At 35.8% G+C, this 21,425-nt stretch overlaps 1 protein-coding gene across 5 annotated transcripts in view; it reads right to left on the bottom strand.

The window, feature by feature from the left end:
• The window catches only part of NME7 (NME/NM23 family member 7), a 201,046-nt gene that overhangs the window by 102,293 nt on the left and 77,328 nt on the right, over positions 1 to 21,425 (bottom strand). For all 5 annotated transcript variants that reach the window (XM_079106075.1, XM_079106072.1, XM_079106073.1 and 2 more), the window contains exons 8-9: positions 2,888 to 2,952; positions 589 to 657 (exon numbers count right to left, since the gene is read on the bottom strand). In XM_079106075.1, coding sequence (XP_078962201.1) covers positions 589 to 657; positions 2,888 to 2,952 — 134 coding nt within the window. The remainder of the gene's footprint in view (positions 1 to 588; positions 658 to 2,887; positions 2,953 to 21,425) is intronic.

Here is a 21,425-nt window from a genome sequence, read left to right as displayed (position 1 = left end):
TTTCCTTTTCTCACCTGACTATGCTGGATAAAGTTTCAAGAACTATATTGCATAGAAGTGGTAAGAATAGAGATCCTTGTCTTGTTCCTGATTTTAGATTAAATGTTTTCAGCTTTTCTTTGTTCAGTATGATGTTGACCTTGGACTGGCCATCTATAGCCTTTATAACATTAAGATAAGTTCCTTCTCCCCCTAGTTTCTTCAGTGTTTTTAACTAAATGGACTTGGTATCATTGGTCTTTCTGATAATAGCCACTGTAATAAGCAAGAGGTGATATTTCATTGCAGCTTTCGATTTCCCTTGATGATCAGAAATGTTGAACATTTTTTCACATATCTGTTGGCCAATCACATCTCTTCCTTTGAGAAATATCTGTTCAGATTCTATGTTCATTTTTAAATTAGGTGCTTTGTTTTCAACGGAGTTGTTGCTTGAGTTCCTGATATATCTTGGATATTAGCCCTTCTCATATGTATGGTTTGCAAATCAAAATTTAAAAAATACTTTCAATGATTATAAATCATAATGAGATTCCCAAGACCTCAGACATCCAAATGGTTTTGCTTTAAATTTACTTCAATACTTACATTATACTCACTTACTACACCTTTATAAACTTCATAGAATTCTTCAACATTAACCCGATCCATATTGAACTATATTAAAAAATAAAACAAAACTGTAAACCAACCAACAAAAGAAAAATAAATGAGCCATTCTTAGAACTCACCAATTTATTATCCCTTAGATATATTCTTTACTTCAAAATGTAAATCTTTTTTCTGTTTCCTTTTAAAATTTATTTTTATTTCTTTATTTTTAATTTTTTTTGGTTATACACAACATTAGGATACAACCTGGCATAATCACAAAAGCATGGGACTCAACCTACTCCAGTTTAGTGCTCCAACCCCACCTCCCTCCCCTCCCCTCCACTGAACCTCTTCAATCCTTTTACAGTTTCCTTTTTTTTTCTTTCTAGGTCCAGCACTGCTGTTGTAACATGCGTGTGCTTTTTTTTTTTTTTTTTTTAAATTACAGTTTTATAGTTATATATAGTAGTTGGGTTCATCCTGAATAACTGATATATGCATGGAAATTGACTTCAGTTCATGATTCCCCCTCTCTACCACCATCCTTCCTCCCCTCTCCCATTCTCCTTCCTCTACTCTACTAGACTTCCTTCCATTTGTCTATTAATTTATATTTGATTGGTTCTTTATGTTAGCCTATCCTTCCCTCCCCTTTTCCTTTTACTCTAGCCTCCACAAATTAGAGAAAACATTTAACCTTCGAGTTTCTGAGTTTGGCTAATTTCACTTAGCATGACATTCTCCATCAAAATGTAAATCTTGAATAATTTGCTCTTTAATGAAAAAGTGCTATTAAAGATCAGTTGCAGAATAGCAATGAATAACCATGTGTACTTAATATGTCATGCACTATTCTAGGATCTGCATATGCATCATCTAATTTAATTCTCACAATTTTATGGCACAGTTAGTATTAACAGCCCAAATTTACAGATACTTCTCTGAGGCGCAATGAATCCTTCCCCAATTGGCATTTTGTTTCTAGCAGTCTCATTCCACTGACCATGATCTTATCTACTACCCTACACCTCTCTGAATAAAACCTCATTCTTGGTAAAAAGGACTTATGCAATGCAATGCTGTTTGTTGGTAGATTAGAGGTACAAGAAAGAACTATAACTTAAGAAAATACATTCGATTTTGTGGAGGGAATTAAAAACATATCATTTTTTTCTCCAAAGAATTCAGAGAAGTCCCTAGTTGGGTTTCTAACAAAGCCCTTACAAACATCATCATGAATAAGAGTATGCTTACAAGGTCAGTCCTTAACAACTCATTCCTATGCAGGCTGGACTTAAAATGTAGCTAGTAGTAAAACTTCATTACACTTCAGGTCTCACGAACTAAAACCCTAATTTTAAAAAAATGCCTCTGCAGTTTCATTTTATTTTTCCCCTTACTTCATTTCTCTATTGTTGCCAAGATTAAAGATTACTGAGAAATTTCTTTTTACAGAGACAATACTTCAAGTTGAAAGTATTTATCATCATAAGCAACACTACCAGTATAGGAAGGGAATTGTTTGTTATCAGTGTTTTATCTTACATTCACATAACTTTCATTAGTGCAACAAAGTAAAAGAAGATATAACCTGTAAAATATTCCTGAGTAGGAATTTGAGCTATAAACTCTACAAGGCACTGTGTATAGTTATTTCATTTAATTTTCAGAATAACCCATTCAGACAAATAATGTTTTCACTGCCCAGATGAGAAAGTTAGGGATAGAATGCTTGACCTGTGGCCAGTGTCACAGACCTAGAAAGCAGCTGAACCCAGATTCAGAAATATAGCTTTCTGGTCCCAAAAGTTAAAAACTGTACTTGCCACTACACTCCCAGGCCTCCATTATAGGTTCAACTAACACTTCATTTCTTGCTATTTTCATTGAGTATTACAGCTAATCACTGTGCTAGGTTGTAGGCCAAGAGCTAGATCAATGTTTAAAGCTAACATTCCTATAGTTATTACTTTTAAAGTAGGTGTATGTCCTATAATCACTTAATACATCACCAATCAACACTTTTAGAATGTTTTGGCTATGAATTCTTAACATCCTAGGTAAGATTTCACAATTATCCATCTTCTCCACCGTTTCCAAGTTTTGATTAATGACTTTACAAACTAACTGATATTTTTTCTTAAAAAACTTTTTATTATAAGGTTATTGAGTTCAGAAAACATTTTTTAATGCACTGAGTTCACAAGTGCACAGAGAACATTCAATTAAAAAATGCTAAAGATTATTTTTTTAAAATCCTCAAATATATTAGGGCTCACTTCAAATTACCTACCATTTGAATAGCTGAGATTTCAAAACATGCATCTCGAATAGCCATCAGGATCTTTCCCAACAGTCCTAAAAATGAAGAACAAATAGATGCAAAAAAAAAAAAAAAAAAAAAAAAAAAAAACCCAAAATTTGTAAAGCATTTTAGTCTCTCAGAAATACATATTTTCTACATCAACATATTTTGCTTATACTCTATATAATGAAAACATGTATTTTGCCAAAAAACTAAATCTGTACAAATGCTAAGGTACTACATTTAATTATTTGATTCCCAGAGTAAATGCTTTAAGAATATCAACAATGGTCCTAAGGATCATGCAAGAAAAAAATTTAAGATATTATTTTCACATCACAGTAAGATGTGAAAGATACTATGATCACATCACAGTAAGAAAGTAGAAAAGAAAAACAAAGTTGGAAGGGAAGGGGACTGAGCCAGGCTGATGAAGGCCTCAGGTGCCCACATAAGGAATTTGGTCTTTATCTCGCAGAAAAGTGATTTTTATATATGGGATCTATAGACTCTAGGGCCATGGGAATGATTTTAAGATTCCATTTATTTCTTATACAAATCTTCACAGTTTCTTATTTTCAAGTCGACTACAACTCACTCTCTCTCTCATCCCCACCCCCCCCACACACACCCCACATTCTGGTCATCTGGATGCTCACCTAGAAACCCCAATCAACAAGTAGTACTGGTGTCTTACTGTGTGTTTTAGTTACTAGCTTACTGTAGCCAAGTAGTGCCATTTCAATTGTAGCAGGCTGAGGAATGAGAAAAAGATGGAGGAGGATCTATTTCTTAAATGATACTTTTAAACCAAGGGAAGGTCAAATGATACCACAGCACGCTGTGGAAACAAAGGTTTCTCAGAAGTCTGAACACAGAGAAGTGACAGGCTACTTAAGTCATGACTGAAGAATAGCCCCATGCCGAAGTCAGAAGCTGTACAGTATTCATGTTGAACTGTTGATAAATACCCTGTGTTATATTAATGGTATTAACTTAAATATTCACTTCATAGTTTGTAATGAACTTGTAAATTATTTTAGTTATATAGTTGTATATGCAAAAGTTTATATACTTAGTTTTATGTTTAGCCATATTTAATTTGCATTATTCAAAATTAGAATAATTTGCCAACATTGAAAGTTCATGAGCATGACTTTTCTCCAAAATGATATACCATCAAAAGAAATGGGGAGTAACTGAAAATATTGAACAGTATAATTCAAAACAAAGCAGTGTTTCCAGAAGATTGCTAATGTAATAGTGACAGTCAAGTTGATCTCACTAAAAGAATAAGGGATATAAGGAACAGCAAAAGCTTTTATGTTAGCTTTTTGCGACTAGGACGAAAATATCCAAAAAGAACAACTTAGAGGAATAAAAGTTTATATTAGCTCATGGTTTCAGAGGTTTAGTCCATGGTTGGTTGAGTCCAGTGTTCTGGGTAGAAGAGTATGGCAGAGAGAAGCTGCTCTATTCATTGTGGCCAAGAAGAAGAGAGAGGGAAAGGGACAGGTAGGTGAACCATTCCAGGGCACACTCTCAGTAACCCACCTAGTCCAGACATGACCCACTTGCCTACAGTTACCACCCACTCAGTTCATTCAAACTAGGATGGACTGATTAGACTATAGTGCTCTTAATCTAATAATTTTACCTCTGATATTCCTGCATTAACACAGGAGCTTTTGAAAAACACCTCATATCCAAATTTTAGCACTTTTGAAATCATAGAGTATGCTGATTGGGGAAAAAAATCAGTCACATATCTTTAAATATTTTGTCTTAATTTGGATCCTAATGCTTAGATGGCAGCAATCAAAAAGGAAGTGAACAGAAGACATTTCCAAATACAAAGTAACAGTACTAAACTCCACAGAATGTAGGGCTGAAAGAAGGGTTAAAAATGACTTTGGGGTTTTGAGTCCAGTGCTGGGGGTGTGTAGCTTAGTGGTAGAGCACTTGCCTATCATGCCCAAGGCCCTCAGTTCAGTCCCTAACACCACAAACAAAAATACAAAAGATCTTGAATCTAAGAGACTAGAAGATATTAGCACCTTTAAGAAGAAAACTAGTAATTAAACCAAATTAGTAAAGGGAAAAACAGTGAATTTAAAATTTTAAATAGAAACACAAGGTGTGCAATGTAAGCAGTTATAGAGTAGAAACCTAACCAATGGCTGAAAGAATGAATAAACTCCATATAGAAAATTGGGTGACATGGGATTGCATTCCAATAGCGTTAGAGAGAGAAAATGAAGGCTGCAGATGGGTTAGAGTTGCAATGATGAGAACATAGAGGGAACAACAACTTCAGTGACTACAGAAACAATACAGACCAGTGTATGACTCAACTTTTAAATGTACTAAAGAAAGAAGAGCTTAAAACTACCAACTTGAAATTCTGTATCAGTACAAAATCATTCAAGAATGATAATAAAATAAACACATTTACAGATAAAGAAAGCCAAAGAATTTGTTGCCAGCAAACCTGTACTATAAGAAATGGTAAAGGAAGTTATTCCAACTTTAGGGAAATGAAATGCAATGGAAACAGGATCTTTAAGCAAGAAACACTGGTATCAAGGTAAACATATGGATAATACAAAAGACTGTTTTTCCTCTTAATTTCTTAAAAAAAAATGCCCGATTAAAGTAAAAAATTTAACATTGTTCTGTAGATTTCAAAAGTCTGTATTCATAATACACATCAGAAATACAGCGAAAAGCTTGAGCCTAGGAGAGAGGTGATAAGTGGACCTGCACAACTGAAAAGCTTCTATATTTTAAGTGAAGTCATATAACATTATTAACTCTAAATATGGATATGTACTTTATTCCTTAATGAGTATCTAAGAATAATCCCCAAACCAGCAGCATCAACGTCATTTAGGAAATTGTCAGAAATGCAAATTCTCAGGACTAACCCTAGACCCACTGAATCAGAAACTCTGGGAATGGAAGCAAAAAAAAAAAAATCACTGTTTAAGTAGGCCCTCCATGTGATTCTGTCACACACTAAAGTTTGGGAACCATAGCCCTTGGAAGAAAGGAAGGGAGGGAGATGGAGGGTGGGTGCTATGGTTTAGATATAGAAATGTCTCCTAAAGCTCATGCTTTGAAAGTATGGTTCCCAATGTTGGAAGGTTCAGAGGTGGGGTTTTAGGCACGGATGAGAGCCATAATCTCATGAGTGGATTAATCCATTTGATGAATTTGAAGGGACTACTACATAGTAACTGGCTGGAGGAAGTAGGTCACTGGGGGCAAGCCTGGGGGATTGTATCGTCTCTGGTTCCTCACACTCACTCTCTGCTTCCTGGCTGCCATGAACTTGAACAGCTTTTCTCTGCCATACCCTTCCACCTTGATGTTCTGTCTTACCTTAGGGCCAGAGTAATGGAGTTGATGACCATGAACTGAATCTCTGAAACCATGAGCCAAAATAAACCTTCTCTCTTATAAGTCGTTCTGGTCAGATATTCTGGTCACAGCAATAAAAATCTAACTAAGACAATTATGAAAACAGCTTTAACCTCAAAGATTCCTAAAAGATCTGTTTGCCCCACAGTCTGAAGTTATATTATATAATGGAATAATCAAAATATTTAATTGGTTCTTAGATGTCATTCAGTTAAGTTATCCATGTATATTAAAATATACATACTTTCATCTAACTCCAATTAGAATGGCTATTATCAAGAACAAGCAATAATAAGTGTTGGCGAGGATGTGGGGAAAAAGGCACACTCATACATTGCTGGTGGAGTTGCAAATTGGTGCAGCCACTCTGGAAAGCAGTATGGAGATTCTTCAGAAAATCTGGAATGGACCCACCATTTGACCCAGCTATCCTACTGCTCGGCCTATACCCAAAGGACTTAAAATCAGCATACTATAGTGATGCAGCCACATCAATGTTCATAGCTGCTCAATTCACAATAGCCTGATTGTGGAACCAACTTAGATGCCCTTCAATTGACCAATGGATAAAGAAACTGTGGTATATATACACAATGGAATATTTCTCAGTCATAATGAAGAATAAAATTATGGCATTTGCTGGTAAATGAATGAAGCTGGAAAATATCATGCTAAGTGAAATAAGCCAAGCCCAAAAAACCAAAGGCCAAATGTTTTCTCTGATAAGTGCATGACAATATATAATGAGGGGGGGTGACAGGGGAAAGAGAAGAATGAAGGAACTTTGGATGGTATGGAGGAAAATGGGGTGGGAGGGGGTGGGATGGAAAAACAGTAGAATGAAACAGACAGTATTACTCTGTATATATGTATGATTATAGGAACAGTGTGAATCTACATTGTGTACAACCATAGAAATGAAAAGTTGTACCCATTTGTGTACAATGAATCAAAATGTGTCTGTAAAAATAAAAAATATTTTAATAAAAATAAACTAATTAAATTAAATATACATAGATTTATATGGGATATATACATACATGAAATTTATCTTTTTAGATCTTCTGAATACATACCATAAAATCCATAAGAGGATAATATAAAGTACTTATATAGTAAGTTTTGAATTAGTCAGAGGATCATCATCCCCAACTTATTGATTATTCAGAATTGAAGATTTCTGTCACTAATCACTTTGATGCTCATCAGATTTGACAGAAGAGAGGAAAAAATAAGTTTACTATTTGTTAATAGTTTAAGAAAAATGTTTTATAGAGAAAACATTAGGAGAAATTTAACAAATTAGATGGGTAATACTTTTAAAAATAATGACAAAAGTGATTTCTATAGCTAATAATCTAAGAGTTTTATATTTCCAAAAGTCTCTACATCAAAATCTATGTGAACTAATGTAATCTGATGTCAAAGTCTTGCCTAACGTCTTGAGATTTTCTCTTTGTTATACTCTCTACCCTACAGTTACCTGCAAACCTCAAAACTAAGCTACTGCCAATAAATATGCCCACATACTGTGGGAAAGCCTAAAAAACACCTTGATCGTCAGAGTTAAGCTTCTCCTTGCAACAGCAGGGTATAGATGACAGCAAAACCCTATTCACAAGAATGACAGCCCATGAAATGAACACTCTGATGAGCAAAACAGCTTATAAAACTGAAATTCAGAGAAGCAGCCAGGCTACTGTACAAGACAATTCACTAGCACCTGGATACTTCACTCCACAACCCAGATAATGAACAGGAATGAAGTAAAATTGAAGGATGGGAAGAAGCAGAAAGATGTCCACAAAGAAATTTTAAGTTTTAGATGTAAAAGAACTTGTGAAAAAAATTTTTAATCTTGATATAGCCAAGAATGCCTAAAGTAACAAAATTGTTAAATAGTTAAATGTTAACAGCCAATTTAAATCATATTGGAGAAATGTGATTTTTTTTAAAAAAGTTAAATCTAGTGAAATAATAATAATGTTAAGCATAAAAACCAGGTGGAAAAGTTTTCTGTCCCACAGACAGCAATATGTAACTAGGCAATACCATTTCACTAATAATTTTTCAGTATTTTTAAATTGAATGTAAAGAGAAACCCACAGACTGATTTGTTTGCATGTTACATTTCTGTCACTGTAAACAAATACTGAAAAATCAGCTTATAAAGAGAAAAGGTTCATCTTGGCTTACGGTTTTGGAGGTTTCAGTCCATGATGACTGGCTCCACTGTTTCAACAGCAGGTAAGGCAGCAATCATGATGGGAAGGACTCACAGAACAAAACTATTCATGTCAGGGCCAGGCAGCAAACGAGAAAAGAACAGGTAGGGGTCCAGGGTCCTAAAGAACTCCCACTGTGCCCGACCTCTTAAAGTTTCTACCATCTCCCAAAAGTGCCAAGCTGAGGGCAAAGTCTTCAACACGTGGGCCTTTAGAGGACACTTAAGATCTAAACTGTAGCAGACTGTAAATGTCTTTCGTGGTTTTCTGCCTTGGAAGCAAGAAAAAAAATTGCAGAATTACACTGTTAGTGCCAAACAAGAGTTTGGATTCAGCTGACGTATTAAATTGAGAACTTAGTAATGCACTCAAAATCTCAAATTAATCCATTAGCTGATCATAAAATCCATTCTGTTATCAAGTAGACTTATAAAAGAGACCTAATTTAAACAGTAGCATTTCTTATCCTTCATTTAATTACACACACCCAGATCTAAAATACCCATTTTTCCCTATCAATTTCCTAACAAAATAATCCATAAATTTTTTGCAAGGTAGTAAAAAGGATTATTAAGAGCTTTATAGATGTACCCACAATATAGTGACTCTATGTACTGGAAACCATCAAAATGTAACTAAATAAATAGAAAAAGTGTGGTCCCCACATATATAGCTTTAGCATGACCTGGAAACTCACTGGAAATTCAGTTTGTTTGGGTTTAAACCTGAAGTAATAAGTACACACTCAGGAGGCTGGTCCAGAAATCTACTGACAAGTCTTCCAGTTATCCAACTGTCACAGAGCAAGGTCGCTGGGAACGACACAGTATACTGCATAAGGACCACTCACCCAGCAATGAAAACAGATAATACGATCCAAAAGCCCATGATTTTAACTTTTTGAATCACAGTCTTAATCCTATCACACCAAAGTTACATAATTATAAAGAAATCAAGAAGGTGCAAAATTCTTTAATTTTAAATTGTTGTCTTAATCGCTCCTATTCTTTAACATTTCATTTTGTAGATCATTCTAAATCAGAAACACAAAATGAAAATAAAAAATGCATTATGAAAATCAATTTCCCTCCCATCTCAGAATCTCAGTCCTTCATAAAGGCAATCACTGTTAGTCATTTCTTACAGGCTCTTCTAGAAATATTCAACAGATATAAAAATACAGAGACATGTCCTTTTTCTTTCTTCTTTTCTGTGGTACTAGGGATTGAACCCAGGGGCACTTCACCACTGAGTCACTTTCCCAGCCCATTTTATTTTTTGTTTTGAGACAGGGTCTTGCTAAGTTGCTCACTAAGTTGCTCACTAAGTTGCTGAGGCTGACCTTGAACTTGGAATCCTCCTGTCTCAGCCTTCAGAGCTGCTGGGAATACAGCTGTGTGCCACCACACCTAGCAAGACATGGCCTTTTTTTTCTTAATCAATGAGACTACACTGTCTATGCGCTACTCAATTTCTATATAGTCACTGAAAATAAATATAATATACATATTTTTATAATGATAAAAATATATAACAGATAAGCTACATTTAATAATTGTAAAGTGAACATCTGTGGCAACCACCATCTACATTACAAGTCCTCTTCAGGAGCCTTCTGAACATGTCCCCTCCCCCAAATTATTAAACTTTTTCTCTTCAGAGGAGGTTAATACCTGTCTTTGGAATAACCTTTTCTTTGTATTTCACCACCTACATATGCATTCTTGAAATACATTATTAACCTTTGCCCTTATTTATATGAAAAGAATCATGTCATCTTATGCTTTATGTCTTGCCTATTTTACTCAACTTCAAGATGATGATATCTATGTTGCTATGTTTGGCTCTGACAGTCACGAAAAGTACGTCTGAAAATAATTAAAAGTGATACAAGTATATCCACAGTTAGAGCAGCACAATTCACAATAGCTAAACTATGAACCAGCCTGAGTGTCTGTCATTCGATGAATGGATAAAGAAAATGTAGCATACATACACAGAATGGAACTTTATTTAGTCATAAAAAAATGAAATTATGTCATTTGCAGGAAAATGGATGAAACTTCAGGACATTATGTTAAGCAAAGTACATCAAACTCAGAAAGTCCAGGGTCATGTGTTTTCTTTCTTACGTGGAAGCTAAAGAAGAAAGAGAAAAATAAAGGTACAGGGGATTTCATGAAAATCAAAGGGAGATCAAAAGAATAGAGGAAAGAGACAAGGGGGAGGGAGGAGCGGAGGGAAAGGGAAAGTACTGGAGAATGATACTGGCCAAATTATATCACTATATGGTAAGCGAGCACAAATATGTAACAATAAACCCTACCATTATGTACAACTATAATACAGCAATTAAATATGTGGAAAAATGTTCTTAATTCAGAAAAAAAGAGAAGTAATTAGAATTTCTGGATAGAATAAGTGATCATTAAATATACATTGTCTATAACTTCTAAATTTTCTACTATGTATGTTCTATTAATACAAGAACTACCACCACCCTGCAAAAAAAATGCAGTTACTAAGACAAACTCCTGGCTAAAACTTAGCGCTATCCACTCCTGTACTTCCTTGGTGTCATTATTTCTTAATAGGAGCACTTTGGTAGTTTCATTGTCTAAAGAGCACAGTTCTCAAACAAAATTTTCAATTTTATTTGTATACATCAGTGTAAAATGTTCTCCTTAGAGTGATGACTTTTCCCAAAGAACCCAAATTAGTTTTTTTTTTTACATTACCTAATTTATCCTCACATCATTGTTGTAAAAAATTTGAGGCATGTTTTGAATCATTAATAGCAATCAGAATAAGTAAAAACTATGATGAAAAACAAAATCTTATAAAAACGTATTTGAAATTCCATCTTCTGACAAATCCAATGCTTAAATAAAATTGTGCTTAAAGTTTTTCCCATTTAAATTGTGGATATTATAAGGAATATGAAAAACAGCATACAGAGTCTGTGGTACTAATCTTAAGAAAAATAATTCAAGATTTATTTTAAACACTCCAGAATCATCCTAGTTCATTTCAATTTGCTTAAATTGAAATCCTAAGGAACAATGAAAACCACGCCTTGGAAAACCAGGGTATTCCACAATACCTACCATGAAAGATCTCTAGAGACATAACTGGGATGAGTGACCCATCCCCCGTTCTGCACACCCGGAAGCCACCATGTACATGCTATGTGTCAACACAGAGATGCAGTAGATGCAAGTTGGTGACATGTTAGAAATGAATTAACAACTAAAATAAGTGAGTGTTTTGAACCACAGGGGTTTGTAGAGTAAAAAAAATATTCAAGTGTGTAGAAAAGCAAAGAAGAGTGCTATTTATTAATCCACTCAAGAAACATATACATGCATTCTACTGTCATGTACAACTAATTAGAATTTAAAAATTAATTTTAAAAAAGGGGAGAAAAAAGAAACAATGATAGCAAACATGCCCAACATTTTCACAAGTGTCAGCTCCTCCTTTCAACATGTCACTTGGAAATCCCAGGTTTTCAGATACCTTCCTATAAGGTACAATCTTTTTTCCCTCTTTCCTCCTCATAAGAACCAATTTTAATTATACTGTTATATTTTCAGCATTTATAATCTTCCATGTAACGTGAATTATATTCTAAAGTCTTAAAGCATGAGCTCGTGCTTCCTTGGATTTTTCTTTTTTAAACATTTCCTGGCAAACAAACATCATATTCCCTGAATCCCTGGATTTCCAGCTCTATAGGAACCAGCCCAGTTCCTGGTTGGAAGGAAGAGGAAGCATCCTGAAGAACAGAACCAGAGTGCAGGAGGAAGAAACTGTCTTCCTCCTGTCACTGTGCAATGACAAGGCACTGCTGCAAAGGAGTGGTCAGGAGATCCAGGAGACCAGTGCCACAGAGAGGAATGAGAGACCCTATATTTGCTACAAACTCCCAAATTCTTAGAGGTAATGTTTTCTTTCAGTCTAGGTCATGTCTAGCTATACTCAGTGTTGATTATCATGAGTTCTAAAACACAGTCCTCTAACAGACAAGGACATGAAAATAAACGAGAGCATCAGAGCTCTGTATGTAGCTGGCAGTAATTCTCTTCCTCCTAAAGTCTCTGTGCATACCTCGAATCTAGCAAATCAACAGATAAAGATCCCAAAGGCATGTGTGGCAGGTTGCTTCAATAGCCTCATTCCCTAAATGGTGACTGCTGAATCTTAAAAAAAAATACAGAAAAACAGGAATTGCTTAAATTACTTTTTAAAAATGTTTCCTGAAACAAAAACTTGAACTAGTATTCAAAATATAAAAACTCTATATGCAAAAAAGAAATGTAAATTGTTACTTTTACTCATGATACTTGTTTGTAACATTGATACTTGTGAAGTTATTAAAGCTTAAAACCATGACTAAAGTATTACTGGTATAACTTAAGATGCCTACATTAACAGGCCCTTTCCTTGACGTTAATCTCTACCAGTCTATTTCTTTCCATAAAACTGGATTATATTCTAATCTTAATAGAGAGAAATGTCATTTCTAAGACACTCAGCCACAAAGCAAACCTTACTGCTATTTTCATTAAGTTGGTACTACAAAGAAGCTGATGCATATTCAACAAGAATGTCCTGGACACCCAAAATTTCCATCTCTCTAAGAAATTCTCACCAACTTAAAATTCAGCACAGAGGACTACCTCTGAGTCACAGGAACAACTGTAAACCAAAAGTAGACTTTCCCCAACTACCCCTATGACTCTTATTAATCTACCACAGAGAATAAACTAGCAATCTTCCCTAAGGTATTAAATTTCATAAGGCTTGCCTCTGATAAAAGCAGAGTACCAGAGAAGGTGAAGGTGTTCCCTGTCTTTAAATTTTCTGAAAAGTGATTCTCGGGCTGATTGTGGCTCAGTGGTAGAGAGCATGTGTGGCATGTTTGAGGCACTGGGTTTGATCCTCAGCACCACATAAAAATAAGTAAATAAAATAAAGGTATTTTGTCCATCTACAACTAAAAAAAATAATTAATTAAAACAAAACAAAAAGTGATTCTCATTGTTGAGGGCTGTGCCATGTTGACGGCACCAGATCACATCGGCAGCGAGGAGGTTAATTGACATAAGCACACTCAGGTGATTTATCGTCCACGCACACAATGTATGCGCATGTGTTCTCAAGCACTCCTAATTGTGCGTAAGAGGCGTGGCCCTGCTCTCCACCTCCTGATATAAGCGTAGGCGGAGCGAGACAGCGCAACACAGCAGCTAGTAGAAAGAAGAGCGGCAGCAGCTAGCAGAAAGAAGCGCAGAGAAGCCATTAGCAGAAAGGAAGAAGAAGCAGCAGCAGCTAGCAGATAGACACAGCAGCTAGCAGAAGTGGCAAGCAGAAAGAAAAGACAGCAGAGCAGTAGCTAGTAGAAAGCAGAACAGCAGCTAGCAGAAAGCGGCGGAAGGCAGATCGCAGAGCGGAGAACTGAGACGCATCGCTAAAGCACCTTAGGTAGACGCACCCTTAGTTCACAGGATGCAGGATGCACCAATAAGAAGCAGCAGACCTTAAGTAAGGCATAGCAAGTCTCTCTTCCTCTAAGCTCTAAGTAAAGCCTGTCCTTCTCTCAAGGTCTCTCTCTCTCTTAAGCAAAGCCTCTCTTTTTCTCTGATAAGCAAAGTCTCTCTCTCTCCTCTCAAAGCAAGTAAGCCTCATTTCCTCTATCCTCTATAAACAAGCAAGCAAGGAAGCAGCCCAGAGATAGAAGTGGCTCAGTTTCCAGTCCACTACCCATAAGACCCATGCAAATTGTTGCTGCAAGTGGTGACAAATATCCGCGGATTTGGTATGGCAAAGAGCCAGTGACATCTCATGAGTGTTATCAGGACAACCTGAGCCCTATTTTAGACTTATGGAGACAAAAGCTCTAAAGTTGGGGCCCAGGGATAGGCATTTCAACAGTACCCAAGTGGTTCTGGTGCACATCAAAGTTGGAAAAGCACCATCTGGCACAGTAGTGGCACATCACCCCAGGTCAGGATCTACGCACACATCCTGACCAGTTACTATCTCAATATGCTTTCCACCACTGGAGGGAGACGCTACACTTGTGGCCCCAGTGAATCCTAACTCCTGGTCTTCAAACATTTGTGGAATCCCCGCCCATATGGACTCTGGGCTGGGCCACCTGGGACATTAACGCATGTGGAAGCAGAGGCTTGATGGGCACTGCTACACTGGGGAATATCTTGGAATGCTCCTCCAGGAAGCCGGCAACCATGCTGTAAGAAGGCCAGCCTAGGTTATAGCATGGTGAGAGGCCACGTGGAAAGTCTCTGGGGAATGAGAAACAATCTTGTACACTCCAGCCATGGTCTCAACTGACTGAAGCCACACAAACAACTCCTGGTATGCCACAGAAGAACTGTCATCTGAAAAGTCACAGGATTATAAACAATAACAAATTGTTTCTAAGAAACTAAGTTCAGGGTCATTTGTTATAAAGCAATAGATAAGAAGCACTACTGATTCTATTTTTTAAAAAATGTTGTATCATATGATCTCTAAAACTATTACTAGCAACTAATATTTTACTGAATGCTTTACATTGCAACCTGTGCTAAGTGCACCACAGGTATTAACTTACTTATGAACTAGATTCTGTCACTTCCATTTTCACACATGAAATAATGAGGCTTTAGGAAGATCAAGAAATGTTTCCAAGATCACAAAATGAGTGTCAAAGGCATAAAAATTTAATGGTCATTCCAAACGTAAATTATGATCACACTTACCAGTGCTCTAGTAGGATGTTCACTGACTGCTCACCCATTCCTCCCTCTAGATTCTTGCTTCTTCTAATTCTGACAGAAAAGCACAGATCTTCTGCTTTAACTACATGACATTCTGCTCTGAAGAGACCCTAAGGTTCCTGATGCAGATATCACAGTTGCTATGCACTGGTGCTTTGGCTGCCTAGCAACGGATAGTTGTTTGTTCTAGTCAGGTGTGAAGGATACAGCCTGACTTCAGAAGATAAATGACACAGTGACTTTCCATTGCTTGTCTTTGATGGAGACCATAATTATAAAGGCACATAATTAAGTTTGGAATTAACCTATTCATTACTCCTGCTTTAACACAGCATTAATCAATGAAGCCATCAAATAATCAATCAAAACCATCTAAATGTCTCTAAAATGAAGACATCAGGAAAGAACAAATCTACACATTATACAGAATTTCTTGACTCTGGGAGTTTGAGATACTAATGTATTGCCAAAACTGTACACTTAGAAGGAATGCGTTTTATGTTATGTAAATTATGTGTCAATAATGTTGATTTAAAAAACAAAGGCTAGCTGGGCACATGTCTGTAATCCCAGCAGCTCTGCGTTCAAAGTCGGCCTCAGCAAGTTAATGAGGTGCTAAGCAACTCAGTGAGACTGTCTCTAAATAAAATACAAAATGGGGCTGGGAAAGCAGTTCAGTGGTCCAGTGCCCCTGAGTTCAATCCCTGGTAACCCTCCCCCTGCAAAAAAAGGAAGGCTAAAAACAAGAGAATTAACATTCTCACAATAACAGAAAAATCAAAGATTTCAGATGCTATTTACAGCATACTAAAATTTTTATCTTATTTCAGGACAAAAATGGTGTAAGTTCAGAATGTATTAATAAAATTTAGAGCTCAGTATACATGCTAAATTTTAGGCATAACCAATTAAAAATTACAATTTATGGCAAACATTCTGTAAAGGATCAGATAGTTAATATTTCAGGTTTTGCAGGTCACATGGTTACAACTACTCAGTTCTGCTACTGAGGCATAAATGTGGTCATAGACAATGCACAGGTGTGCTGGGTCGCAGTAGAACTTTATTCACATGACTCACAGCTGAGCCCATGTGGTCCGTGGGCTATTGTTTGCTAACTCCTGATCTATGGTTTTCAAACCAGGAAATAAACAAAAAAAGAGTACAATAAGAAAACTTCATCCATCCAATAAAAAGCTAGGAAGGGGGAAACAAAGGAGAGAGAGGAAAAGAGTGGGGGGGGGGACTTTGAGCAAGATAAATAAGAAGTGAATCTACACAGATCAGCAATCAAAATAAAGGGCAAGAAATTAAATCCAACTATTAACAAGGCTATAGAATGGATTAAAATTTTTCTTCTAATTTTTAAAAAGAAATCACCAAAGTCAGTCATAATGAAAATAAGGTATGTAGGAAGGAAAAAGCTGAAAGAAAAGTTACATAAAGATACAACACCCTCTAAAGTAAGCAATGAAAAACAATGGTAATAAAGTGAAATAGTATAAAATGAGAAAAAAGACATAATAATCACAAATAATAAAGTCTCAGAATATACAAAGCAAAATAAAAGTCAAAATTCAAAGGAAAAAATCACATATAATAATAACAGGTCATTTTAACATGTGAGAATTAACAGGTTTTTTTGGATAAAAAGTCTTGATCAAGCACATAAAAAAGTAAAAGGTTATATAAATTTGAACAATCTAATTGAATAAATACTTATTTAAATATAGAGGATACTGCACGAAATACCTTTCTTTTCAAGCACACATTAGGATTTTTTAATCTAATCATGTACTAAGTTGATAAAGGAGATCAACAAATTAAAAAAACAACCACCACCATGATCCTAGAGACCACATTTTCTGATGTTTACATGCCCACCATACTGGGGTGGGGAGGCATCTGGCTAGCAAATGACATTTTAAGAGTAGGGAGAAAGAAGAGATGCACAATCTGGGCATAAAAGGATGACTGATAAGGTGCTGAGAATAGAAAAAAATAAGGCAAATCAGGGAGCCTAAAGGTCTTCACTAGTGCTAGAAAAAAAGACAGCAGAATGGATTCCAGGACACCCACGGATATCAAAATGTGCAGATGTCCACGTCCTTTGGATGAAATGGCAGTGTTTGCATATACCCCACATACAGCTTCCCACAATTTAAATCATCTTTAGACTACTTATAATAACTAGCACAAGTAAACACTATGTAAGTAGTTGTGTTATATACTGTTTGGGAAGAATGACAAGAAGAAAGTCTGTACCTGTTTAGGATAGATGCTATTCTTTTCCAAAGACTTTCCACCCACAGTTGACTGACTCCAGAGGTGGAACTCACAGAGGGCAGACTGCACTTAGGAAAAACAGACTACTCCAAATTTAAAAAAAAAAAAAAAAAAAAAATGAAGGAAAAAAAGTCTGCTTTTAGTCAAATCAATATCTTTTTTAAAACATAAAAAGCATGATTGCTGCCAGATATAGTGGCACAGTCCTGTAATCCCAGTTGTTGTGGAAGCTGGGCCAGGAGAACTGCAAGTTCAAGGCCAGCCTTGGCAACTTAGAGACCCTGTCTCAAAATAAAATATAAAAAGGCTGGGGATGTGGCTCAGTGATAAAGTGTCCCTGGGTATAATGCCCAATGTTGGGGATGTAGGGTGTGTTCCTAAGTATCATTCTCATTTAACTGAGAAAGTTTTAGAGAGGTATTCAACTATGTAATTCTCAAAGAACTTGTTTATTATTCATTTCTTAACTGCCATTAACTCAGGCAGCATAGCAGTAATCTCTAAATTTTACCATAAACCGTGAATATTTTTCACCTAGGTAAGATGTTAGTTATTAAAACACCCTTCATTCTAAATACTATGTAACCTCCTACAGTTTGTTTTCTTTCTTTCTTTCTTTCTTTTTTTTTTTGTAATAAACTTGTGTTTGCATAAGAGGCGTGGCCCTGCTCTCCGCCTCCTGGAGGTGATATAAGCGGGCCATAGGCGGAGCGAGACAGCAGAGCAGCTAGCAGAAAGAAGTGGCAAGCAGAAAGAAAAGACAGCCGGAGCAGCAGCTAGCAGAAAGAAGCGCAGAGAAGCCATTAGCAGAAAGGAAGAAGAAGAAGCAGCAAGCAGATAGAAGCAGCAAGTAGGGGCAGTGGCGGAAGGCAGATCACAGAGCGGAGAACTGAGAATACACCTTTAGGTTGCAGATCACAGACAGGCAGATCAGAGTACGCAGAACGCATCACTAAAGCACCTTAGGTAGACACACCCTTAGTTCACAGGATGCAGGACGCACCAGTAAGAAGCAGTAGACCTTAAGTAAGGTGTAGCAAGTCTCTCTTCCTCTAAGGTCTAAGCAAAGCCTGTCCCTCTCTCAAAGTCTCTCTCTTAAGCAAAGTCTCTCTCCAATAAGCAAAGTCTCTCTCTCTCTCTCTCCTCTCAAAGCAAGTAAGCCTCATTTCCTCTATCCTCTATAAACAAACAAGCAAGAAAGCAATGCACTAAAGAGAAAGGTAGAAGTAGCTCAGTTTCCAGTCCACCTCCGATAAATACTCGCACAATTGTTGCTGCAGGCAGTAGCAAATTGCCGCGGGCGGTGACAGTTAACTCTTTGGTTCTGGGTAGATAGAAGCTGAACTGTTAGCAACAGTCTTTTGCAGAATATGCTGGCAAATGTCTTCTAGGGAAAATTGGGACCCTTGAGTTTTTGCTCCTTTTATTCCCTGGTCCCATGAAATAAAACACAGGAATTTTGCATTTTCCTAGAAAACCACTCCTTTTCTCTGATCTTTATACTCATGTATATCTAGTCTCTTTCTCTGCGTGAACCAGTTAAATTAAATTTCAAACTACAGAAAATTTAGAATTAAACGTGCTATATTTATGACCCAAACTGTCTTCCTCTTTTTAGGGTGACAGTGGATTTAAATATCCCATCCTAGTTATAAGGATCATTGCTCAAGGAATGCTAATTTCCTAGTATAATCCAACCTTTCCTACTCATCTGATTGTAAATATTTTTTGTTTTATATACCTCTAATTAATTTATAAATTTAAGGCAGATTCAATACAGGAGTAAATAATAATTTGGTGTATCCGTGAGTGGATCAAAATAGGAGGTTCATATTCCACTGTATTTTTATAATCATCCCTCTTAATATCTGCTCTCTGGTGGGAGGTGCTGGGGTATAATTCCAGGGTAACACACATACTGCATACAATCCCAACCAGTACTCTGGACCTCCAGTTCTAATATCTACCTTTTGGTTGGATTGTATCATTAATTCACATTAAATACTTTTCTTGATATGATTATATTTATAAAGGCCTTTTTATTGCACTTAACATTAAAAACAATATTTAGATACATACGGATCTACCTATCTAATTTTCTCTATTGTGATTTCTTGGTCTTTATATTACCACAAGATTGTAATTTTATAACATATAGTAGTATCAGGTAATGATAGTTGGTACTTTGCTTTTATATTTCAGAGAGTTCTTGGCTAATTTTAGAATTTTAGATGTTTTTACATTGTTCCCTTCTTTAATTTCATTGAGGTATTATTATAGTTGTCTTGGAGAAAATGGTCATACTTATGATAGATTTATCATCTACACATAAGATGCGCAATTGGTTCTTTGATGTATTTCTTTTTATTTTTATTTTTCTCAAATTCTGTACAATTTTAAATATTCTTACATATGAAATACAACATTCATGTGACAACTTTTTAAAATATACATGGTCAGTCTGAGGAGATAGCTCAGTTGGTAGAGTGCTTGCCTTGCAAGCACAAAGCCCTGGGTTCAATCCCCAGCACTGCAAAAAAAAGAAGTTGATCTAAAATATACATGGTTATTTTTAGTATATGTCAAACTGAATGTAACAAAAATGTGTCTACTTTGAGAACCATTATTTTTCACAATTTATTATTAATTTCTTCATAAATATACACTCCCTTTAATCATGCCCCTGGGTTAACTCAGGAGGAATATGGTTATGTCTTCATATGTCCAGGTGTAATTTCAGTCTCTGTTTTTGGTGGTGGCACATCATGTATGCTTGATTTAAAAAAAAATTCTGCACATGGATAATAACAGTTAAAACTATATCTTCCCTTTATGAGAATGCCTTTCTTCCACATGTTCATCAATACTATCGAACTTTGTTTATAAAGTTAATGATTTTATTTCACATTACCTAATTTCTAAAGATTTTTAGTTTTTCATGAATATGGAACACATATATGGCCTATTTAAAGTGAATGTTCAAGTATCTTGTCTGCTTTTCTTTTTACAGTCTGTAGTCTTCTTCTTGTAAGTGTTTGATTATATACGAGGTAATTAGGTCATTTGGCCTTGCACCATTTCATAGAATCATTTGATGAATGGAATTTTTATTTTAATATTATATAATTTATGAATTTAAAAATATTATTTTGTGTAATTTTGAAAAGAAATAACATTTTTGCTGTTCTTTTTATGTTTTTTTATATTGGGGATTGAAACTGGTGTTCTATTACTGAGCTACATCCTCAGTTCTTTTTTAAATTTTATTTTCAGGCACATTTTGATAAGTTTCTTGGGTTGGTCATAGACTTGTGATCCTCCTGCCTTAGCCTCTAGAGTACTGGATATTTCTGTTGTGTACTACCATATACATCCTGTCTCAATTACTTATGTCAACTTTTGGATGCTTCATATTTTCTTTTATAGTTCACTTTTCATAATTCTTATATTTATATTTAGTATGTGAAAATGGGTTATGTGGTATGAGTAAAGCATACAATAGCGTTTTTACTATCATACAAATATCCCCATATCCTAGCATTTTGTTTGGAAAGAATGCCATCTTTCCTCTTTCCTGTACTACAATCTCTATGATTTAAAACTATCTAAATAGCAAGAGACTTATTAAGATGTTTTTCTTGAGTTCCACCATGTATTAATTTTATCATGAGGTCTACACTGATTGCCTAAACTTTATAACATCAGTCTATTGTGGCATTATGGTGTTTTGGTCAGTGGTAGACTTCATGTACAACAGTGGAATGTATATATCAAATGGCCTCATCATGTAGTAGTCTGTCCCAA

The sequence above is a fragment of the Sciurus vulgaris genome, assembly GCF_902686455.1.
Source record: "Sciurus vulgaris genome assembly, chromosome: 12".
Taxonomy (NCBI): domain Eukaryota; kingdom Metazoa; phylum Chordata; class Mammalia; order Rodentia; family Sciuridae; genus Sciurus; species Sciurus vulgaris.
The sequence above is the reverse complement of the archived record's forward strand: the minus strand, read 5'-3'. Positions and strand labels throughout refer to the sequence as shown.